At 54.3% G+C, this 21,612-nt stretch overlaps 4 protein-coding genes and 1 pseudogene across 5 annotated transcripts in view; 4 read left to right on the top strand and 1 right to left on the bottom strand.

Annotated features, from left to right (window-relative positions):
• The window catches only part of CTHT_0067000 (DNA polymerase alpha-associated DNA helicase-like protein), a gene marked incomplete at both ends in the record, with an annotated part of 5,093 nt that extends 4,279 nt beyond the window's left edge, over window positions 1–814 (top strand). The window contains 3 exons of the mRNA XM_006696930.1: window positions 291–450; window positions 569–629; window positions 727–814. Coding sequence (XP_006696993.1) covers window positions 291–450; window positions 569–629; window positions 727–814 — 309 coding nt within the window. The remainder of the gene's footprint in view (window positions 1–290; window positions 451–568; window positions 630–726) is intronic.
• Window positions 815–5,204: 4,390 nt separating this feature from the next.
• CTHT_0066990 (uncharacterized protein) lies at window positions 5,205–7,610 on the top strand (the record flags this gene model as incomplete). The annotated part of the gene is made up of 1 exon (XM_006696929.1): window positions 5,205–7,610. The coding sequence occupies one exon, from the start codon at window positions 5,205–5,207 to the stop codon at window positions 7,608–7,610; it is 2,406 nt and encodes an 801-aa protein (XP_006696992.1).
• An 804-nt stretch (window positions 7,611–8,414) lies between these two features.
• On the bottom strand, window positions 8,415–9,976 carry CTHT_0066980 (annotated as a pseudogene; the record flags this gene model as incomplete). The annotated part of the gene is made up of 2 exons: window positions 8,415–9,396; window positions 9,444–9,976. Coding segments are annotated over 2 exons (1,515 nt in total).
• Window positions 9,977–13,585: 3,609 nt separating this feature from the next.
• CTHT_0066970 (uncharacterized protein) lies at window positions 13,586–15,087 on the top strand (the record flags this gene model as incomplete). The annotated part of the gene is made up of 2 exons (XM_006696928.1): window positions 13,586–14,441; window positions 14,552–15,087. 2 exons carry the CDS (start codon window positions 13,586–13,588, stop codon window positions 15,085–15,087), a joined length of 1,392 nt encoding a protein of 463 aa, XP_006696991.1.
• Window positions 15,088–18,988: 3,901 nt separating this feature from the next.
• CTHT_0066960 (uncharacterized protein) lies at window positions 18,989–20,005 on the top strand (the record flags this gene model as incomplete). Its single annotated transcript, XM_006696927.1, has 1 exon — window positions 18,989–20,005. The coding sequence occupies one exon, from the start codon at window positions 18,989–18,991 to the stop codon at window positions 20,003–20,005; it is 1,017 nt and encodes a 338-aa protein (XP_006696990.1).
• Between the last annotated feature and the right edge of the window lie 1,607 nt (window positions 20,006–21,612).

Here is a 21,612-nt window from a genome sequence, read left to right as displayed (position 1 = left end):
TCGTCTCTCTCTCTCTCTTCTTCTCTCTCTCTCTCTCTCTCTTCTCTCTCTCTCTCTCTCTCTCTCTCTATCTCTCTCTCTGTACCTTCTCGATGTTAGCTCCTCTATGAGTTTGGTCGTTGATGTTTTACTTCTCCCCGCGGCCACGGCATAAAACAGACATATCAAATGTCTTGCAGGCAGGTTTCACGCCATACCGCCTGCGCCGCGCAGAGGATGTCATGCATTACCCCAGACAGACAGAACGGGGACGGAACGAGCTGACTTGACACGTCACGGATGAATGACAGCTTGCGATCCTCGCCCCACTCAAGGATGAGTTCCCGGGCATTGAGCTGGGCAGCGTGGACGGGTTCCAGGGGCGCGAAAAGGAAGCCGTCATCGTCAGCCTCGTCCGGAGCAACCCGGACGGAGAAGTCGGCTTCCTGGGCGAGAAGCGCCGGCTGAATGGTGAGTGGTTGTTTCAGCATTCTTGTGACACCGGGGCGTTGGGTCCGCCCCCGGGATCGGCGGGCTGAATGGCTACTTATGATAAGCATGGACATGTCTTGTTAATGCGGATGTGCAGTGGCCATGACGCGCCCAAAGCGCTCGTTGACAGTCATCGGAGACTCGGAGACCGTCAAGAAGTGAGTGTTGTCCCAAAGTGTTAATATACGCCCCACCCCTCCCCCCCCTTTTTTTTGTTGTGTGTGTGTGTCACGGTTGGCTGACAAGCACCTGAAGGGGCAGCAAGTTCCTCAAGAACTGGATGGAGTTCCTTGAGGAAAATGCCGACCTCCGGTATCCGGACCTGGCATCGCTCAACAAGTAAGACTGATCGTCAGGAGCGACGCGGCGCGACGAGGGGGGAACACACATATGGGTGTTGTGTGTTGGTATGCTGCAGCGGATGCTGGGACACACAACAGCTTCAGAAACAAGAGCCGAACCAGACAACAAACCATCAAGGTAAAAAAAGAGACGAGACAAGCCGAGACCGCAGCGAACCAAACCAGCACCAGCTAACAAATACATACTACATCCGGGCCGAATATTCGGGGAAGGTAGCTGTCGAAATCCGCTAGAAAGCTTCCATGCCCATCGCGCGATCGGATTCCGTTGGTGCTGAGTATTTGGTTGCGAGATGTGCTCGGAGATATTAGCTCCTAGGCCCAGTACCACGTCAGATCAGATCGCTGATTCGACGGGCCGGACATGTCGGGGTGTCGGAGGGTTGGCGATAAGCCGATGCGCTCCGTGGCCGACCGCACAGGCTCTGAACTGCAGTTCGTAGCGCTGGGGAAACAGCATTGTGGCATGACAACAGCGTGGCAAGTAGCAACGGACGATGAGATCGCTTCGCAGCCTCTCGTGTTGGTGCCACGCGCAAAAAAAAAAAAAATGCTAGTGTAGTGGCTGTAATTCGTAAACAAACGTGGGGGAATAGTGGTAGTCGCTTGCAAAGATGGCGTGAGGCACACAGGGCATCTTCTTGAAACAGCAGTGGTTCCACCTCACCGGGCACAGATAAGAGAGGAGAGTCGTGATCTTTTTGGGAGAATGATGTTGTGGTGATCTTGGTGGAGCTTGATTGCCAGGACCCTTGTCGATAAACTGCAACGCCCCCAGTCTCGAGACGATCGTGACCGACCGTTTACCGTTGGAATTTGAAAAAAAATAAAAAAGGTGTGGAGTTCGGACGACGACAGGGTTTGGCGAGCCCTCTCGCGCTGTTGGCCTGCTGCTGGGTTTCAGACCCCTGTAATGTGGAGACGCTGGATATCGAACCCAAAAGGCCCGCCAAGAAAACTCTTCTTCAGTCGTTCCTTTCGAATGGATGCGACCCCGTGACGGAAACTCAGGGTACGTAACAATTCATCAATCAGTTTCGCTGTTTGTGGATCGTAACCCGCGTATCTTGTTGCTGTTGTGCCCGTTGTGTGTCCCCCGTGATGCCGTGATGCCATGGCGTTCGCCTACATCACTTCTGTTTCCAAAAGACAAAAACAAGCTCCTTCTTCTTTCTTAGACGAGGCTGGCGTTGCTCCCTCCGTCTTATATCCCGCATCCATCCATGATCCCAGTTTAGTCTCATCAGTCTCATCGGTTGTGCAACGGTCGGCCAGCTGCATCACCCGTTTGTTCGATGGGAAAAAAAGCAAAAAGAGCAATCTATCTATCGCCGGGAGGGCCGGCCGTCGTCGCCGCCGCCACCACCACCGCTCGCGAGGGACTTTTTTGCGGGCATTCCATGGATGGATGCTGGATGTCTTGCAGCACGTTCGCCCGCTTCGCTCCTTTCGTTCGTTCGTCTATCCCCAGTTTCCAGTATGGCTGGCCCGACGCAGCCTCCGGGATTTGGTTGGCCCGCCCGCTCTCTGCGAGCCTCCGAGAGCCTGCATATGCAGCAATGGTAGACAGACATTCAAGGCTTCGCGTATTAGCGACGCGATGGAAGCGGCACATTCATCCATCCTTTCTTGTTGAGCATCAGTAGCTTCAAATATAGTGTCAATAGATCGACGCCTAATGCGTAGTGCTAGCATGCGCATTTAAACATTTATCATTCCTCAAAAAGCACGTCTTAAGACGCAGGCCCCTGGAGATAAGATTTGCGCGGGTTGTGCGGGTTCATGGTGGCGCGCAGATCAAACCAAGGGCGCTGTCCGGACTCAGGGTTCATCGGAGGATTCGTTGGTCCGTCATCGGTGGACATTGAGGTGAGGGTTGCGGATGTGCTGCGATCAATGGCATGGTGCCTTCTTCGATCTCGATCTCCTCGTCGCTTTGGGCCAAAGTTTCCCCTTGTCAAGTGGTGGGCTCTGATGGATCCTGGTGGGGTTTGATAGCGGGGCGATATGGGGCCCAGCACAACGCTCACTTTGCCCTCCCCCCTTGCCAAGTAATCACCGGAATCGAGGCTTCCTTTCTTCCAGAAACTGTCTTGAGCAGTTCAACCGGGAAGCCACGTCGGGAAAGGGTTTGGTTCCTCAGGCTTCTCATTATTTTTTTTTGGGGGGGGAACGATTTGTACCTGATTCAGGGTTTATGCGGTGCACAGCACTGCATTTTGACTGCAAAAGTTCTGATGCTTTATGCCTGTTCTCTCAGAGAGCGATTACACAACAGCACGATCAAAACAAACGACAACAGAACAAAAAAGCAGCAGCGTGCCCAGCCGCGAGCCTTGCGCAAGCTCTCGGACCAGGCCTGCCCCGGGTTTGTTACCAAAAGAGGCTAATTCTCAGCAGGGCAGCCACGCGTGCCTTGGGGTTTTGCGACCCTGGCCGGCGTGGCAAGCCTCGATTTGGATTGCCCTGTGTGCCTGAGTAAGTCCCATGTCGAGTGGCTGATGGCTGCGAACCCCGCGACGGCGATGGGGTTGGGGTTGATGGAGAGGGCAACACCCGGATCCCCGGCACAGCATTGTCCCTCCTCCCCTCCCAACCCCCCCCCCTTCAAGTCGATAATTAGCATGAAGATGGCTGAACGGGGGCATCATTCAAGAATTTGGCATGATGGAATTTGCATAGACTTGAAATGGGATGCATTTTACACTCAAACTCAAGTATGGATCAACGATGGCGTAAAATTATGACAGCCCGGCGCAGCAGTGCCCAGGTGTGCATATCAGCAGCGCTCGACATCGCGATCGGCCTGGCCTTTCGGCAAGGCTTTCCGTCGTCCCCTGTCTGGACGTGGGCCTGCTGCAGACCCCCTGAACAGCGCTCGGACGGCGAGCAAGCCAGCAATGCCAGCAGCGACGGTTTCTGATTCCTCGCTCGGCGCAAAAACACGAGGACCTGGAGTCAAAAGCAGCCCAGGCCAAGCAGAAAGCAGAAATCGCTTGTGTACAGCCAACAGCAGAGCGCGCTGAAGTCAGCTCGATAGGCGCGGCTATGCTTGCGATGCGTGAGCCTAGTGTACCTAAGTAATGTAGTAAGACTTAAGTAAAACTAGCGCCCACACTCTCTTCGACTTCAGCATTCCAGGGATTTCAAGCAGGCCAAGGACACCACACATCGACGCTGTCGACGCCATCAAGTGACCCAGGAAGGCAGTCCAGCACCCCCTTCCCCACCTTTTGAGTAATCCTCTGGAACCCTAGAACCTGGACCTGACGCACCCCTCTCATACTCAATCATCCCCATCATCCCGTCATCCCCCGTCATCTCCTCCCCGGCTCCCCATCACCGTCACATCTGGCCCGCCTATCCTTGCACCTGCATCGCCGTCTGGTCGCTTGGCTCCTGCTGCTTTTGCTGCTTTTGCTGTTTTTGCCCTCACCATCGCCATCCCTCGCCTTCACCGTCGCTACAGGACCGAGATCAATATACATAGCTATTGGGCGCTGCTTTTCTTGTCGCGCAACGCTCCCTCCCTCCCTTCTGCCCATCCTGCCCTCACCTACCCACCCTATTTTGGCCTTCACTTCGTGCTTAGTGCTACCGGCCTGCATTCGTGAGCGGCAGCTTCGTTGTCCATCTCCAGCATCCAAGCATCCTAGTCGCGGCTCGCAGAGCGCAGTTGTCCTCTCTGTCCTATCGCACAGCCTGATGCCGATGCTGCAGGTCAGCGCTCTCCGAGTCTCCGACTCTTCGCGGTAGCTGCTGAATCGCCTGTCCACTTCCACTCGTTGTCCGAGGCTCACCCCGAGTCGATTCCATTCTTTACACCGCTTTTGCTTCACACTGCCCCTCTTACATAGGCTTTGTTTTTTTTTTTTTGTTTGTCCTTCCATCCCTCCCATTCTTCCATCCTTCTATCGGTCATCGGTGCCCAGCCCACACTGAACCCAGATCCACGTTGTGCTATGTTCCGCGTCGCCGGCATATCCTCGACGCCAGCTGCGATCTGCCGAAGCCAACAGCACGTTCGCCTGACTGGTTGGACGGCACCAATAACAACTCCACGAAAGCCTGCCGTCGTCAAGGGGAAGGCAAACCAGGCATAGCGCATACGACAGACATATACTTTGTAGGAGGTCAGGGATCATCCACGTACCCGCGCAACTCCAGAAACACAAACCACGACTCGCTGTTCTTCTGTTCCCCAGATGGCCCGGGGTGGACAACAGCAGCCTTATCAGTCGCCTCTGCCCGTTCTTCTTCCACTCCGACTTTGACTTCGATCCTCTCTCTAATCCCTTTCTGGGGAATCTGGTTGCTTATTACTCGCCTGCGGCCATCTTTCGTAGCGATCCAGCGATCCACTGATCCACCATGCCGAGCCTGTTCGGAAAGTCGGGATCCACTCTTGGCCGTGCCAAGTCCCGACACAAGTCCATACGGGGTACTATCTCCGCTCCGATCCCGATCCCCACGTCTCCGGTCGGCGGTGATTTCCCCTTCCAGAACCGCATGTCTATCAAGACGACCGTGACTGCCGATGATGACTTGCTCACGAGGAGACCCGGAACTGGCGCCACACCGCCCGGTCCTGTAAACGATGGTCCCAAGCCTGATGAGCCGTCCGTTCAGTCTGATCTACACCGGTCGGAAGATCTACCTGCCCCGCGGACGAGAGATGGCTCTGCTTCCTCGGGCGGTGTCTCAGCCAGCCGCTCGAATGCACCGGATGAGAAACCGTCCACGCCGCCACAACCTCTCGGGGCTGGAGAAGCACTTCAGCGCACTCCATCCCGGTCGCCGTCTCGTAAATCGCTACAGAGGAGGACATCTCCAGCTAGAACATCGCCATCTGGAGTTTCGGCCCCGGCTGGGAGAGCTACAAACCCAGCGCTTAGCAGTACCGTCCGGTACTCTGTCATCAGCGACACCCCGAGCAAACAGACGACACAGGGTACTCCTGTTCGAAAGAAGTCTACGTTCCGGTCTGCACTGGAGAAGATCTTTGGCAGGGGCAGGAAGAAGAGCAATGAAATGGATCCTACGCCACCGAACTTGACACAGCATGCACAGCATGCACAGCATCGCAGCGTAAGTCATGATCTGGGTCCTGAAGGCTACAAGACGACTGACAGCCTTCAGGATCCCTCTGCTCTGGTCAGACCGGCCGCGCCATCCCCTAAGCGCTCGGCCTCGGCTCCTATCAGCGAGTATGACCGGCCTTTGCGGTCACACTCTATCGGGCCCGAGGATATCATGATGATTGAGAGTGCCCGGAACTCGCTACATGCCGATGCCGCTGGCATTGCGACCGCACAGCCAGCTGAACAGACTCGTCGGCGTGCTGCGACGACTGGCAACCCCCTGTTGTTCAGACCACACCTGCATAACCAGGAATGGGGTCATGGATTATCACCACGGCCAGCCAGTGCTCAGGGTCGCAGGAGTCGCCTCGGCATCCAGACCGACCTCGAGGATCCCAGTGAGATTGGCCGTGCCATCACTAGCGACAGCGGCCACGGCACGCGCAGGAGGTCACGAAGCCTCTCCGGGCTCCAGGACCTCGCCAGCATGCAATCCCACTCCCGAAGACGCAGCGACGAGATCCGCTACTGGAGGGAGTCCTACGACCCAGGCTTCACGTCCCCCATATCTTCCAACATCCAAGGAGACATCGACGACACCGCCGCCGGGGACCCCAGCGCCCCGGTCAGCCCTACGACCGACCGCGCGCCGAGATCCCCTCCGCAACCGCCCTTCAGCTTCGGTACCGTAAAAGAAGAAGAAGCCGCCGCCGAAGACCCTGCCCCGCAAGAGGAAGTCCCCATCGAGACCCGCGTCGTTGGGCTAGAAGCCCGCACCGCCCATCTCGAGCAGCTCGTGGACAAACTCTCCCGTCTTGTCCCCGGCTTTGACGACGCCGCCCAGCATCACATCGACCTCGATGCCCGGTCGCAAGTCTCCATCGGCGAGGCCGCCACCAACCCCGGCTCACGAGCCTCGCCCCGCGGAGGGCAATCCCCTCGCTTGCCATTCAGCCCTGCCTTTAACCCTGTTGTGCGTGGGGCGTCGAGTTTGCCTATCCTCGGCGGACAGAAGCACTATCATAGCCTTAACAGGGATGAGGTCATCGCCGAGCTGAGGAATGAACTCGAAGCCGAGCGCGCAGCCCGTCAAGTCCTCGAGGCGCAGGTGAAGAAGTTATCGGAGCGGGTGAACACCCTCTCCACGACGATGTTTGCTATGGTTCGGGGGCCGTCCGAGACGAGGCTGCAAGAGAGGTTGGGCCCCCCTGCGCAAGCGGCGAAGGTAGTGCCTATTTCGCCTTTGCCTCTACCCAGGAAGGTCACCGTCCCGAGGCCGGTCAGGCAGATACCCGTTCAGCAACAGCATCAGCAGGAGGAGGCGACGAGGTCGGTATTTGAGAGTAGTGATGAGGACGACGAGACCGACACTGAAGACGAGGGTACCCCGAACACAAAGAGGCCGTATACGCTGTCGCTGTCGACGACAACCGCGTCGAGAGCGGTCGCTAGGGGGGATGGTCGGGAGCAAGAGACGGCGGCGGCGGCGGCGGCGGAGGAGGAGGAGGAGGAGGAGTATCAGACTCCGAAGGAGGAGGCGAGGGTGCCTAGGGGGGCGTTCGGTGAGGTTTTGAGGGATGATTATGATGATGGTGATAACGGGGAGGGGCAAAAGGGGGAAGGGGAGGAGAAGAGGAAGAAAGCGGCGAGGACGCTGAGTTTGAGTCAGCTTACTATGAGAAGGAGGGGTGTTTGATGCCATCAAAGCAAAACATTTTCCCCCCCCCCCCTTCCCCCAGAGATAATAGAAATCATCAGCAATTCTTCCTTAGTGATTAGGGGTTAGGACAGCCTTCACACACAAAAACACACACACAAAGAGAGAGAGAGAGAGAGAGAGAGAGAGAGAGAGACCCACGCGCATGAGCATGCATCATCACGACGACACGTAACCTCACGACTCGCATCCATCCGGAACTGGACATCTCTTTCTCACGAACTCGACTATCTCAATCGATGTTTTTCGGATTGGAATAGCGGCGCTTTGTCCAAGGGTTCGGTCAAAGCAAGAGGCATTTTTTTTTCGGGGTACAAACATCTGTTGGATTTTTGGGACTTGGGATGGGCGGTGTCAAGGTATCTTGATCTATCTTGGTTTCATGGTATGAGGCGTACATCAGGGTAATGGTAGTTTTTGATCGAACATCTGAACACTTTTTGTTTTTTTCGGCGGGGTAGTAATCATCTTTCTTTTGTTGTAGTTTAATTGTACTTGTACATTGGATACCCTGAATTGACTTGACGTTGTTGGATTGGTTCGGTGAGGGGTTGATGAGTAATTTAGGTATATTGTTTTGTGCAACATATACATTCTTGTCTTACTGGAAGTTAACCTGGTGATACACGTTGAGATGTTGGCGAAAAAAAAAAAAAAACACTACGCACTTCTTAACGCTAAACCAACGAATGAGATAGATGATGCCTACCTAAGAAACATTTTCTCATACTCAAGTACGAACTAGTTACCAGAAACCTTCTCAAGCTACAACCCCCTCCCTTCCTAATACTTAAAAGTAACCGTCTTCGTCCTCACCCACTCCGCCAGTCCCGTCGCGGCATTAAACCGGCCATACCCGCTCGCCTTCGCGCCACCATGCGGCAGCGCGCTCTCATCGTGCACAGTCATGCTGTTGATGTGCACAGCACCAGTCTCGATCTCCCTGGCAAACCGCAGACCCCTGCGCAAATCCTCAGTAAACACGGCCGACGTCAGCCCGTACTCGGTATCGTTCGCGATCCGCAGCGCCTCCTCCTCGGTCTCGATCTCGTACACGGCGACGGTAGGACCGAAAGACTCCGTCTTGTAGATATTCATCTCCGGCGTCACGTCCGTGATAACGACAGGACGCATGCGGGTAGGCGTGGACTCGACCGCGTCCGGGTTGCCATACAGCACCCGGGCGCCCTTGGACAGGGCGTCGGCCAGCAGGGACTTGTTCTTGGTGACCGCGGGCGCGTTAATCAAGATGGGCGCGTCCTGCTCGCCGCCAAAAATATGATCAATCGCAGCAACGAGCTTCTTCTCGAACTCGGCGCGCACGTTCTTGTGCACGAGGATGCGCTCCGTCGACATGCAGATCTGGCCCGAGTTGAGGAAGGCGCCCAGAGCACACTGCGCCGCGGCATTGTCCAGGTCGGCATCCTCCCACACAATGGCGGGGGCCTTGCCGCCCAGCTCGAGGAGCACCGGCTTCAGGTGCTCGCCCGCCAGCCGGCCGATGATGCGGCCGACCATGGTGCTGCCGGTAAAGTTGATCTTTTTCACAGCCGGGTGGGCGATCAGCTGCTGGGTGATGGCGGGGGCGTTGGCGGGGGCGTGGAAGAGCAGGTTGAGCACGCCCGCCGGCAGGCCGGCCTCGATGAAGACGGAGCAGAGGGCCCACATGGTGCGCGGGCAGAGCTCGCTCCCTTTGAGGATGGCCGTGTTACCGGCGGCGATGGGGAAGACGACGGAACGTGTGGCGAGGATGTAGGGGGCGTTCCTGGACGAAGTCGTCAGCATGATGACACACGACACACACACACTCACTAGCCGAATGAGGAGAGAGAGAGAGAGAGAGAGAGAGGAGGACTACTCACCAAGGCGCCACGGCCAACACAACCCCCAAACGGCTCCCTCAGCACGATCGCCCCGACCTCGGGATCCTGCGTCGTCGGCATGCTACTCTCCAGACTGGCCACCCGTCCCGCAACATCGATCGTCAGGTCCCTCGACACGCTCACATTCAACTCGGCCCACTGCCTCGGCGCCCCCGTCTCGGTCATCATGTAGCCGATCAGTTCCTCGCGGCGGCGCTCAAAGATCTCTGCCGCGCGCAGGAAGAGGTCGCGGCGTTCGCGGGGCAGCGTCTTGCGCCATGTGGTAAAGGCTTGTTCGGCGGCCGCGACGGCAGCATCCACATCGGCGGGAGTGGCGCTCGCCGCTTTGTGCGCGAAGAGACCGGTCCCCGGGGAGACGACGTCGAAGGTTTGGGAGGAGTCGAGGACTTCGGCGTTGTTGATTAAGAAGGGGACGGTGGTGCCGGGGGGGGCGGGGATCGTGAGGGTTGATGATTGGGACATTTTGGCGTGTATGGAGGGAGGTCTGGGAGTGGCTGAGGGCCGGGGGTATCACAATAAGAAGGGGAACAGAAAGGAAAGATGAAAACAAGTCACTGGTGAAGCACGAACAGAGGGAGGGAGGGGGGGGGGGGGAAAGAGAGAGCAGCAGAAACAGAGAGGAGCAGCTTCGCTCTTCTCAGATGGGGGACCAGCAGCAAGATAAAACCCCCTTCCCGTCAGCACATAGCCCACTCCCCCGGGGGCATTCTCCAGGCCGGAGGTGGGGTGGTGTATACTACACTGTCCGGAGACCTGGAAATTTTCCTCTCTATCTCTACCTAGCAGCGCAGCATTGGTCCAGGTCCAGGCAGCATCCTGAACCCTGATCGGCAAGTGGAGGAGGGAAGCCGGGGGCATGGGATCTGGGATAATGGGACGGGATGGGGGATACGTAGCGCTGCAACTATGCTCAGATCGACCGATGAAGAAGAGCACTGACACAATATAACAGCAGCCACCTGCTATATGTCAGACCGGATGCAATCCAATCCGACGCTGGGGTAGGATTTGACGCGCGTTAAAAACACTGAGATTGGAGCGCGTCTGGAGAACACAAGATCACGGCGTCTGCGGTGAGAGAAAATGTGATCAGCCCGGATCCTTCATTGCTATCCCATCCCGTCTCCTCTTCCGTCAATGTCCCTGAGGACCTATTAGGGTCCCCAGGGACCAGGCGTTGAGGGGTAAGACGGGGCCGCCCTCACAGGGTCTCGTCGCAAATTTAGGACAACCCCCGTGATTGCGGGGTTGGGGGTGGAGATTTGGAGATGCGGAGTGCTACTTCGGTAGGTCTCGGTTACCGAGCGACTTCTGTGGCCCCTCTTTTTCCTTTCCCATGAATCGGGGGCACAGCACATTTTCTTTATGATAAATGTCTCCCTCAGGGACCTTCTTATTTTAGGCTGACACCCATCCCCTTTGACACTTACTCTGGATTTTGACTTAGCTAGGGGCCAGATTTCAACGAAGATCTTCATTCCCAACCCTTCGGCAGTTGTAGTCAGAGCAAGCCCCTGTTTTCAAGAAGGGAGGGGGGAACTGAAGATGCATTCTCCCCTTCACCCTCTCACCCAGGTCAAGCCACAGCGTCAGTCAACAAACTACCCCGGATTTCAGCCACGTGCAGGCCAGCCTTCTAAGTGCCTTTAGGCTGCTGAAGAAAGCTGGCGGCGGGCGAAGTGGGCGCAAACCCCGATCCGATGTCCCCGGGGCTGGGCTACGGGAGACGGGAGTGTATGCATGTGCTAGAGGTTTGCGGATCTGATGTGGGATGGGGATGGATGGGCATGCGCCGACCCGAGACCGAGCGTCAGGGACCGAGTTGGCTTTGAAGGGTGAAGATATCCACTGGGTTAGTACCTTGAGAGGATGATAAAAGAATGAGTTGTCATGGTCCATTTCGAAATGGCCAAACGCTCAAGAAATTCTCAGCTGTTGCGGCCGTCATAAGCAGTTATGATGACCCTCGACTTGGACAGTTTCCGAGCTTTGTGTTAGCCCCCGAAATGCCCCCTCTCTGTAAGTCAGACGCAGGGCGAGCGGAATGAAGTGGGATACGGGGCACGAGAAACTCGCGGGGCCTCTGTTCCTGCCCAATGGCAGAAGAAACATTGACATTGCAGATCCATTTCCTCAGAGTTAGCCCCGGAAATCCCCATTCTCAGCTTTGCGGACGCAGGATGGGATTCCTTCAACGGTTTCTTGCTGTCTGCGATGTCGTCGGAGTCGACGATCGATGGGAAGTTCGGGGTTGGGGTTGGGGTTGGGATTGGAGTTGGGTTTGGGAGATGGTGCGGGGCTGGCGAGCCTGCTTACTTAAGCAGCGGTACCTGTCCAGCTGTTGACAGCCGCCAGCTCTCGGCAAATGAAAACCGAAGATCTCAATCTCGTCTTTTCGACCCGTTGCTTCACCATCAAGAACCGTTTTGGCCACAACCATCGGAACTGTCTTGTGAGATGCTTGTGTTGAGGCGACGTCAAGCTTTGTTTTTTTTTTTTTTTACGTCGTCTAAACAAGCCCCAGAGTTACGTTACAGCGTAACCCGGGGAAAAAAAGCCACTCCAATGCCAGCGGAATACAACCCTCATTCTCAACTTTCCCGGCTGGTTTTAGGCTTTGCTCCACACTCCAAGATGTTGGTAAGATCTGGCCGGCGACACACAGCGCCGGATCCCGGGTGCCAGGATCGACCCGGACCGGATACCATTTGGACCTGAGCTCCGGCGCAGCGTCCGTCTGGTCCTTTTTGCAACTCCACCGTTTTGAAGCGAAGAAGTTGTATCGAATCGAAGTGGAAAGGATCTGAGCCGGATGGGACTTTCATCGTCAAATTCGTCACCAAGCATCCATTAAAAGAACTGCCGCAAATGCGCTCGGGGGAACACAGCATCCGTCGTGTAACTCAGGTACAAAAGTCCCACGACAGCTTACGGTCAGTAACCGGGCAGCGAACGCACAAGCTGTGTGGTATCTGCGTGCTGTCTCTTCGTTTCAAGTCTGACGTGCCACAACCACAGCCAGTCACTATAAACCGCTAAACGTTACGTCCTACACGTACAGACTACTGAAAGGGGTGCGAAACAATTGGCTGGAATGTCCACTGATTGAACTCGCGTTCTGCCATTGTCTGTCCCTCACAGCTCACCGTGTACACAGAGCAGGCGGACGACAGTCAGATCCAATCCCGAGTTCCACTGCTGCAGCTTGTTGCAGAGAGACCCGTGGATTGAAGAAAAAGGAAATGCACAATGCAGATCGGGATGCCCGCTGATCCGTGATCATGATCCACTCGCTGCGTTTCAAGCTTGAACAAGCTAGATCCACGAGCCATTCATTTAACAAAGCCCGTCATACCACTCCCCCGGTTTCTCCGGGAGCCTCTGTGCCGTACCCGTATGATTTAAAAATACCCAGCAGCAAGCAGCGGTTGCCAATCCCTGGGGTACATCCCACAGCACGGCTCGGCTCGGGTAGGTTAGGGTGGTTATACTTGCTCGTTATAGGTACCTGGCCTTGTGTCGAAGTGGCGGGCTGTGTTTGGAGTAAATTGTTTGTTTCGCTCCCTTCCAATCCTTCTCATTCATTCTTTTACTTTTATACTCCGCAACGTCACCGCCAGACCTCCTTTGAGAGGTCTTGGTAACGCTTTTTTTTTAAAAAAAAAAAAACACCAGCCGACCACACAGAGTTGACAGGTTGCCATCCGACCTTAGAGACTCGACCAGAGCCTTGTGTCAGAGGCTCGCTTGGTGGTTGTTGATTGGATTTGGCTACCGCCTGCTCCGCCAGCGTTTGGATTAACATCAAGACCGGACGGCCGCCTGGCTATGCAAAAAGCCGCTGCTACTGCTGCTGCGGTCAAAATCTGTGTGCTGTTCTTCTTTCGTTAATAATACGATCAATGCTGCCGTTTCCCAAGCTACCTGCGGTTTCTGCCTTCTTCACTCTTTTCTACTAACGATAAGCCACCTCAAATCTCATTTCATTTATCTCTTCATCTCCTTTTATCGTCTGTCCCTCATTTATACCACCATCGTTCCTTCGCCCCCCTCCCTAAAATACAAATCATCATGAGATTCTCCCTCCTCGCGGCAGCCGCCGCCCTCCTCTCCCCGGCCTTCGCGGCCCCGCGCGTGGTCAAGGTCGACCCCAAAGACATCAAGCCTCGCCATCCCGGCGGCATACATTTCAAGGTTGCCCAGGTCCACAACGACCATTTTCGGCAGCACGGCAAAGGTCCCAGGGCGCTGGCTAAGGTGTATCAGAAGTACGATGTTAAGATGCCGACTTCTCTTCTGAGGGTTTTGAGGACGATCTATGACGAAATTGAGCACCCCTCCAACGACGATGACCCGTCTGGGTACGCGGCTGGGGATGGTTCTTATGGCGGAGGAGGGGCAGGAGGAGATGACAGCGACACGCCCAGGGTTCCCGACACGGGCGAGGTAACCGCCATCCCGCAGCTGTTCGACGTCGAGTACCTCGCCCCCGTGGAGATTGGCACGCCGCCGCAGACCTTGATGCTCAACTTCGACACGGGGTCGTCCGATCTCTGGGTGTTTAGCAGCGAAACACCCGCACGGTACGTCGCGGGGCAAAAACTGTACCAGATCGAGAACAGCACGACTGCCACGAGGCTCGCGAACCACACCTGGGCAATTCAGTACGGAGATGGGAGCCGGTCGGCGGGAAACGTGTGGCTGGATACGGTCAGTATTGGCGGGATCGCGGTGGACAGGCAGGCTGTTGAGTCCGCGACGAGTGTGAGCAGCTCGTTTACGCGGGATAATGCCTCGTCGGGGATCTTGGGGCTGGCGTTTGATCACTTAAATCAGGTCAGGCCGAATAAGCAGAAGACGTGGTTTTCGAATGCGTTGGACGTATTGGAGATGCCAGTATTCTCGGCCAATTTGAAGAAAGCTGAGCGTAGGTCTCCTTCCTTTGCCCTCCCCCCCCCCTTTTTTTTTTTTTTTTTCCCCTCCGCCGCCCCAAAAAAATCATTCACCTAAATGATGACTAACCCTTAGCGTTGGTAGCTGGTAACTACAACTTCGGCTTCATCGACACCACCGAGTTCCTCGGCCCGCTACACTTCGTCGACGTCAATTCAACCGACGGCTTTTGGAAGTTCGAAGCGACCGGCTTCTCCATCCAAAACGCCAACTCCACCGACAACACCTCCTCTCTCTTCGTCCCCGTCGCCCACACCGCCATCGCTGACACCGGCACCACCCTCCTCCTTTTACCCAGCGCCATAACCCAAGCGTACTACTGGCAAGTCGCCAACGCGACCGACAGCCCCATGCTCGGCGGCTGGGTCTTCCCCTGCGGGACGTACCTCCCCGATCTGACGCTGCATATCGGAACGTATAAGGCGGTCATTCCGGGAGAGCTGATGGTGTTTGCGCCGGTGGATACGGATGATCTTGCGACGGCGACGACGTGCTATGGGGGGATACAGAGCTCGAGCGGGTTCCCATTTGCGATTTACGGGGATGTGTTTTTGAAGGCGCAGTGGACGGTTTTTGATATGGGGGAGGAGAGGTTGGGGTTTGCGGCGAAGCCGATCTAAGGAGCTTTGGGGGATGATAGATTGAAAATTTGGCGAGATATGATCGCCTTGTAATCTATTGATATACAATGAGCATTCCGAAGGCGTGGATAGACTATGCGATGGGTTCACACTGTTTCAGACATGCATGAGTGAGGAGTGACAGGTAGGTTGAAGATTGGCCCAACTCATGGGTGGTCCTCGAAATTGACTGACTCCCAGGTGAACAAGCCAGAGATCTCATCCTAACACGCAACAGGCCCCCGGCACAGTTAACCGCCCACTAGCTGCGCCTTCAATCCTTTTGTTTCTGGAACTGAAGTGTCAAAGAAGGATAAGCGTCGGCGGCCAAAAACGGATCCCATTGTTCCCACTGTTAACGATACCCTTCCGAACGGAGTCGAACGGAATGGATTAACAGAATGTAATTTAGAGCATAGAGCAACGACTATGACGTAAGGGGCACAGCAATGCCGTTGCGACCGAACTGTGTGTTGGGATCGTCATCTAAGACACCGACAGCTTGGCCAACGGCAACAAGCAGCGATGCAAATTCAGACGGCCTAAGTATATAGAAATTCTATAAATATGTACGAACCTTTCGAGGTTTTGCAGCGAATCCTGATTTCCAGATGAGTCGATTGCTCGATTTTGTGAGGAGTCGGACCGTGGACTGCTTCTTGAGTTTGTTGTTGCACTACGCTCATGTTTTCCGTAAGACTATAATGTAACCGAGAATGTGTAGGCTGGTTGTTGGTACTTTGTCAGGACTGGAAGCACGTAACTGGCGACGAAGACGTGGTAACAAACTCAGAGCTATCGAGCTAAAATCCAGCCTTGAAATTACTCAATGTTGAGAGAAGGAGCTGGTGTAGGTCATCCTTACGCTCGTGTCCCGTATCTATCTTTGCGTTGTATTAAAGAATAACCTCTGAGAATTCTTATGGAAGTCCAAGAAAGGGATGTCGTGATGTTGGAGGAATGCTGGCTTTTGAGCTTAGTACGTCGATTCTACCTTGAGGAAGAAGGCAGTACTTAGCAAAGACAGTAGACGGCCTACTGCCGCAAAATATAGAGAACATCTTTCATACCTAATATAGTCCTGTGGCACATGCTCAAACCGAGTATCGCCGCAGTTTCCCATAACATGCACCCATTACTCGTCAGCCGCACACAGTCCAGGCCTCTCTGTTGCCTGACTCTGCTGTCATATCTCTCTCATCTGCCTCTGCACTTTCCCATGTATTATTACTCCATACTTTGTCCTCCTATTTCCACTCCTTGAAACAACAGTTACAGGAATAAAACTCATCACACAGATCTATCACGCAGTTTAAGAACGTTCGAACTTTTTGGCCCAATTCTGGACAGTCATGTGACACGAGATTCACCTCTTTCTTCAAGAGATCAGGGTGAACTTTTCTATTCAAAACTGCCCCATATCCTTTGAGCAGCACCCCCCCCCGGGGAGGAGATTTAATGGGGAGTTTATTTTACGCAAAAAAACGCTAAGCTTCTCCAAACACTTCAGCTGCAAACAGCTTGCAGACAAACCGTGCAAGATTTTCAATGCGGATATCGTTCCATTTGGAGGAGTCGAGGAACACTTGAACGGTGTCCGGGTCCCCTGGGGGAACGAACGCCAGTGATGTGCGCCCATCACGATCCGCTCAGTTCGGATCAACTCAGCCATCACATAACAGAGCTTTAACAACCTCTGTATGGCCATATTGTGCAGCCCAACTCAGCGGTGTTTGGCCATGGTTGTCTTGTCGGTCTGGATCAACTCGGCCATCACATAACAGAGTTTTAACAGCCTCCGTATGGCCATATTGTGCAGCCAAACTCAGCGGTGTTTGGCCATAGTCATCTTGTCGTTCTGGATCAACTCGGCCATCAGATAACAGAGTTTTAACAACTTCAGTATGGCTATACTTTGCAGCATAACTCAGCGGCGTTCGACCTCTATGATCTCGTTGATCAGGATCAATATCCTGGGCCCTAGTCAGGAGCACCTTGACTAGGCCATTGAGCCCGAAGGCACCAACCATGTGAAGTGCATTCCGAGATGGCCTCAAATACTCCGAACTCAGGCTTTGATCATCAAAGAGCCCGGGACGCTCTCTGATCTCGGAAAATCTAGCACAAAGTTGTATCACCATACTGACCCATTCTGATTTTGTCACTAAGTCAAACAGCTGAGGATCGAAGAAGGAGCACGCATATGCATGGTGTCCCCAGTAGGCAACAGCATAGGTGAAGAGAGGTGTTTCAAGTCGTTCACGCGCCTCTTCATACGTCCTGACGGGGCCGCCTGAAAATTCCTTAAACGAAAGATATGATACGCAGGTATTTGCGATATCCAAATCGGCGTTCGGAAACCACCGAGTCCATGTATCCTGGAAATATTCTTGAACTGTGTGGTGGACAAATTGAACGATGCGAGATGATCAGCCAGATTTGCTGAACGGTGTCCAACCAGTTCCATTTACCTACCACCATCAAAACTCGGTCCCCAAACTCTCTCATCGTCAACTCATTCCTATCTCTTTTGAAACTATAGCCGAACAACTCCTGGGAACTCTCCTCCTCCATAAAACAAGCCATGCACGCTAATACACGCTATCTTAGTAAGATTGTTCGCATCCCTCTCCAGCTCCAGCTGTCTCACCACGGAAGAGTTTTCTCAGATGTGCCAGCAGTTCACGAACTTCGTTCATCAACAGCCCCTACTCCTCAGTAACCAGCTTACAATCCCGGCTCCGCTATCCCCCAACATTACTGGAACTTGTGGAAGCAATACCCGGCATGTTAAACGCAAACCCCAATACCTGCAACCCCTCCGAAGCAAAAAGCACTTCCACCGAGGGATGGGTGCTCGGTCTATCCGGCGCCGTTACTGTCCTCAGAAGAGTTTTGATCGTATGGTAGAACTGGAACCGTGGGACTTTCGACGAAGGGTCGGCGTACTTGTCTCTCTCATGAAGTTGATGAGGGCGCCGAGCTGTTCGGGGACGAGCTCATCGTCTTTCAAGGCTAGTCTTCGCTTTGCGTTTCTGTTGAGGAGGACTAGCTCTTTGAGCTTGGCGTCGGCTTAGGCGGTAAGTAGTTTGGGAGGGGTCCCTTCAGAGAGGATGTAGAAGCGCTGGGTGATGCAGTCTTGTCTTTGAATAGTGTGCCGAGTGAGGGTGGAGCATTGCCCGCAGGCGGTGCAACAGGTTTAGTCCTGGAGCTTCTTGGAGAGACCTTTCTTTGTGGGTTTCCCATCTTGCCTGTTGTCTGCTTCTTCGTTTGGAAGCACGGAAGGGATGTACCACCATTTGAGCTCTATGTTTGTGGGCAAGTTTTGGGCTGCATGAAGGGATCATGGTCAACCAATGGAGCTCCGAGACTAAATGGCTTGTCGGCGACGCCCATAATGCCGGCAGAAAATGAAAATAATCCAGTTTCAAACTAAATCTTGGATATCCAGTTCAAACTGAAGGAGGGCAGTGATAAGGAGAAACTATCTTATCAATCATAACCGTTGATGTATAAACACCACGGAGCGTGGAGCCGGCTCGACTGTTGTTAGTTACGAAATGGACACGATGGAGTAGATGAGAACCTTTTCGACCGTTTACGTTTTGAAACAGAGGGAACTTTGCGGGAAGGAATTTTGGTCTGCAGAAAGGCTTTGAAAGAGTTGTTCTGGTAGTGGAAGAAGCAAGAAAAGGGGTAACCACTCATCATAACCCTAACCCTGGCTCTGACCTTCGCCTTACCGTACCTTATCGACTCCTCCACGACGCGAAAGTCTACCCCTACCGTGGCATGACGCGTCTCCCCAACGACCTACGACGACCTTCCAATATACTTATTCACCCCTCCTTCGATTCCCTTGCCGGACATATCCTCCCCTATCGCATATTTACCGTCAAAAATGCTCCGCAGACCCCTAACTGTTCTCTCCATCACAACTGAAGACATCGCCGACTACGAAGACCGTGCGGCGGAACGCACCCGCGCCCGCGAGCTCGAAGCCCTCCAAGAAGCCCATGCGCGCGCACGTCGCGAAGCATTTGCCACCTCCCGTCGGGCCGCGGCAGCCACAGCCGCTGCGGCTGTCTCGACACCCGTCACGTCAGCTACCATCAGCAGTAGCGGAAATGCCCCTGCTGGGGCACCGAGTTTCGTAGCTCGCAGACAGCAGCAGCAGCAACAGCAGCGGATGCTGAGTCCGTCAGAGCATTTTGCTGAGGAGGATGAGGACGAGGACGATGATGAGGAGGTTGAGACGTCGTATTATGCGCGCGCCCAGGCCCAGGCTGCGCAGGTGGGCTTTCTTAGACGGCAGGCGCAGCAGCAGCAGCAGCAGCAGCAGCAGCAGCGGAGAGGAATAGGGCGCTTAGCGCAGCAGCAGGAGCCGGAACCGGAGCCTGAAGAGGGGCAAGAGGAGGAAGGAGGGGAGGAGGAGGAGGAGGTCATGGAAGGAGATGACATGGATATTGATACCACGTCGCATAATATCCAGTACCAACAGCAACAGCATTACCAACATCAGCACCACACCCCCGTCCCCTCCTCAGCAGCAGTCGAAACCCCGCCTCCCACGAACCCCTATAATACCCGACACCACGGCCGTGCTCCGCCTCCAGCTCCATCCCGACGTACGACGAGAGAACGGACTGTGGACAGAGATACAGCCAGTATAGCCACCAACGCTACGACGTCGACTGCTACGACAGTGAGGGAGACGAGGTTGCGAAGTCAGCAACTACAACAGCTACAACAGCAGCAGTTGGGGGAGCCAGCGGGAGCAGCAATGGGGCGTACGACGCGGGCTGTTAGTGGCAGTGCCGCAGCCGCCGCGGCGGTTACGCCGGAGATGAGGACGCAGAGGAGTCGAGAGGAGAGGATCGGAGTTGCGGCGCCTAGGAGGGGGCGGTCGCAGGCTTAATGTTAAGAGTCTGGGTCTATGGGGGATATGGACGGCAAAGTAGAGTGAGTTTGTGCAGAATCTAGTTGAGATATGTCACGGCGTGCTCGGAGAAAGCTGAGCACGGGATATGTTTGGCTATGTGTGATGATGGCTGGATGGCTGGATATGTATGGCTATGTGATGTACACGTGCCGAAGAGGGCTGGGTAAGAGCTTCAGCATAGATCATCCATTGACTCGAAATCTGGCGAGCGGATAATGGACAAAAGAAAGATACCCTATAAAACTGAGAGATAATCATTGCCCAAACTGACGTCTATTTCTCTATTATTAGCAGGTGTCATCACTTGAGCTCCCCATTGGGAGATGAAGCAAGAAAACTCGAGACCAAATCATGCAAAAGAAATATTTGAGGATTTGATCCTCCCCAAAAGTCCTTTCTTCCAGCTCGTTCCTCAGCGATAGGGCTCTCTGTCATGCTCGTTTTTTTTTTTCGCAATAAACCACAGATACAAGACTTCCCCTCTTGACTTCCAACACCTTTTGGTTTTGTTATCTTATCAGCCATCCGCCAGTCCGCTACTAATCAATGCGGCATTTGTCAACAATGTCATCCAGCTCCCACTCTAGATAGAGAATATGTCCCAGCGCAGCCTGAAGCGGAAAGAGGTTTGTGGCTAAATCATAACCCCAGCTATTGCACACCAGTTGTTGTGTAGTAACCTGTTGGCCTCTCTGTGGTCTGCTGATGCCTTTGCCGAAGTTTCCATTACAGCCGCTTGTACTTCCTCCGCTGCCCCCTTATATTACCTGCAGAGGTTCATGAACGACCTGAAGCTGCCAAACAGGCTGTGCCTGAACATTTTCCAGGCCACTTTGACTCTGGAGTCAAGGAGCCAGTGTCAATGTTGCGGACACTCGATGTCACTGATCTCGCACCATCCGCGTCATCGTTGGGGCTCCCATTCGATTCCATCGCTCCATGTGACCGTTTTGGCAAGATTCATCGAGGGTTTTTCCACTAAGATTCCGGTTGGGATCAAACTGGGATCTATTGTTGGCAGGCATGTTGCTTATGGTGTGTGGGAACGTGCCTGCGGGCTCTCACTTTTCGGAAGCTCTAGGTGATGGCGATATTAAGCGGACGAGCAAGCTTAATTACCACACTCTCAAGTGTAATATTATCAGTAATAACACTATTGTGAGCTCTGATGGAATCGGCAGGAATGCCTAATGCCTGAAGGACAGACAAGTCAATCAAAGCAAGGTAAAGACCGAAATGTCCTTGTCGACCTGTAGGTGAGCAGCTCGCTCGGGGGTGTAAGGCACCGCTCCCAAACATACAGGATAGAAATCTTCGGGGGAAAGATGTCAGGGAGAAAGAAGATAGGGGGAGGACCGGCCGTATGGAAGTGTTTATATCTGGTTTTCGCGAAGTACGAGGCCTTCGGAGATGAAGTCACTCGTGCCAGGAAAGAACAGAAACCATGAACGGCCACCACCAATAGAGATCAAGGATGCATCCTGCTTCCTAGGAAGACCTCGTTGGTCGGGAAAACAAAGCGGTGCTAACCTCTTGCGAACTTGTCAGAACCGAGGTTAAGAGTCAAAGAACTCGAGTGCGGA

The sequence above is a fragment of the Thermochaetoides thermophila genome (assembly GCF_000221225.1).
Source record: "Thermochaetoides thermophila DSM 1495 unplaced genomic scaffold scf7180000011822, whole genome shotgun sequence".
NCBI lineage: Eukaryota > Fungi > Ascomycota > Sordariomycetes > Sordariales > Chaetomiaceae > Thermochaetoides > Thermochaetoides thermophila.
The sequence above is the reverse complement of the archived record's forward strand: the minus strand, read 5'-3'. Positions and strand labels throughout refer to the sequence as shown.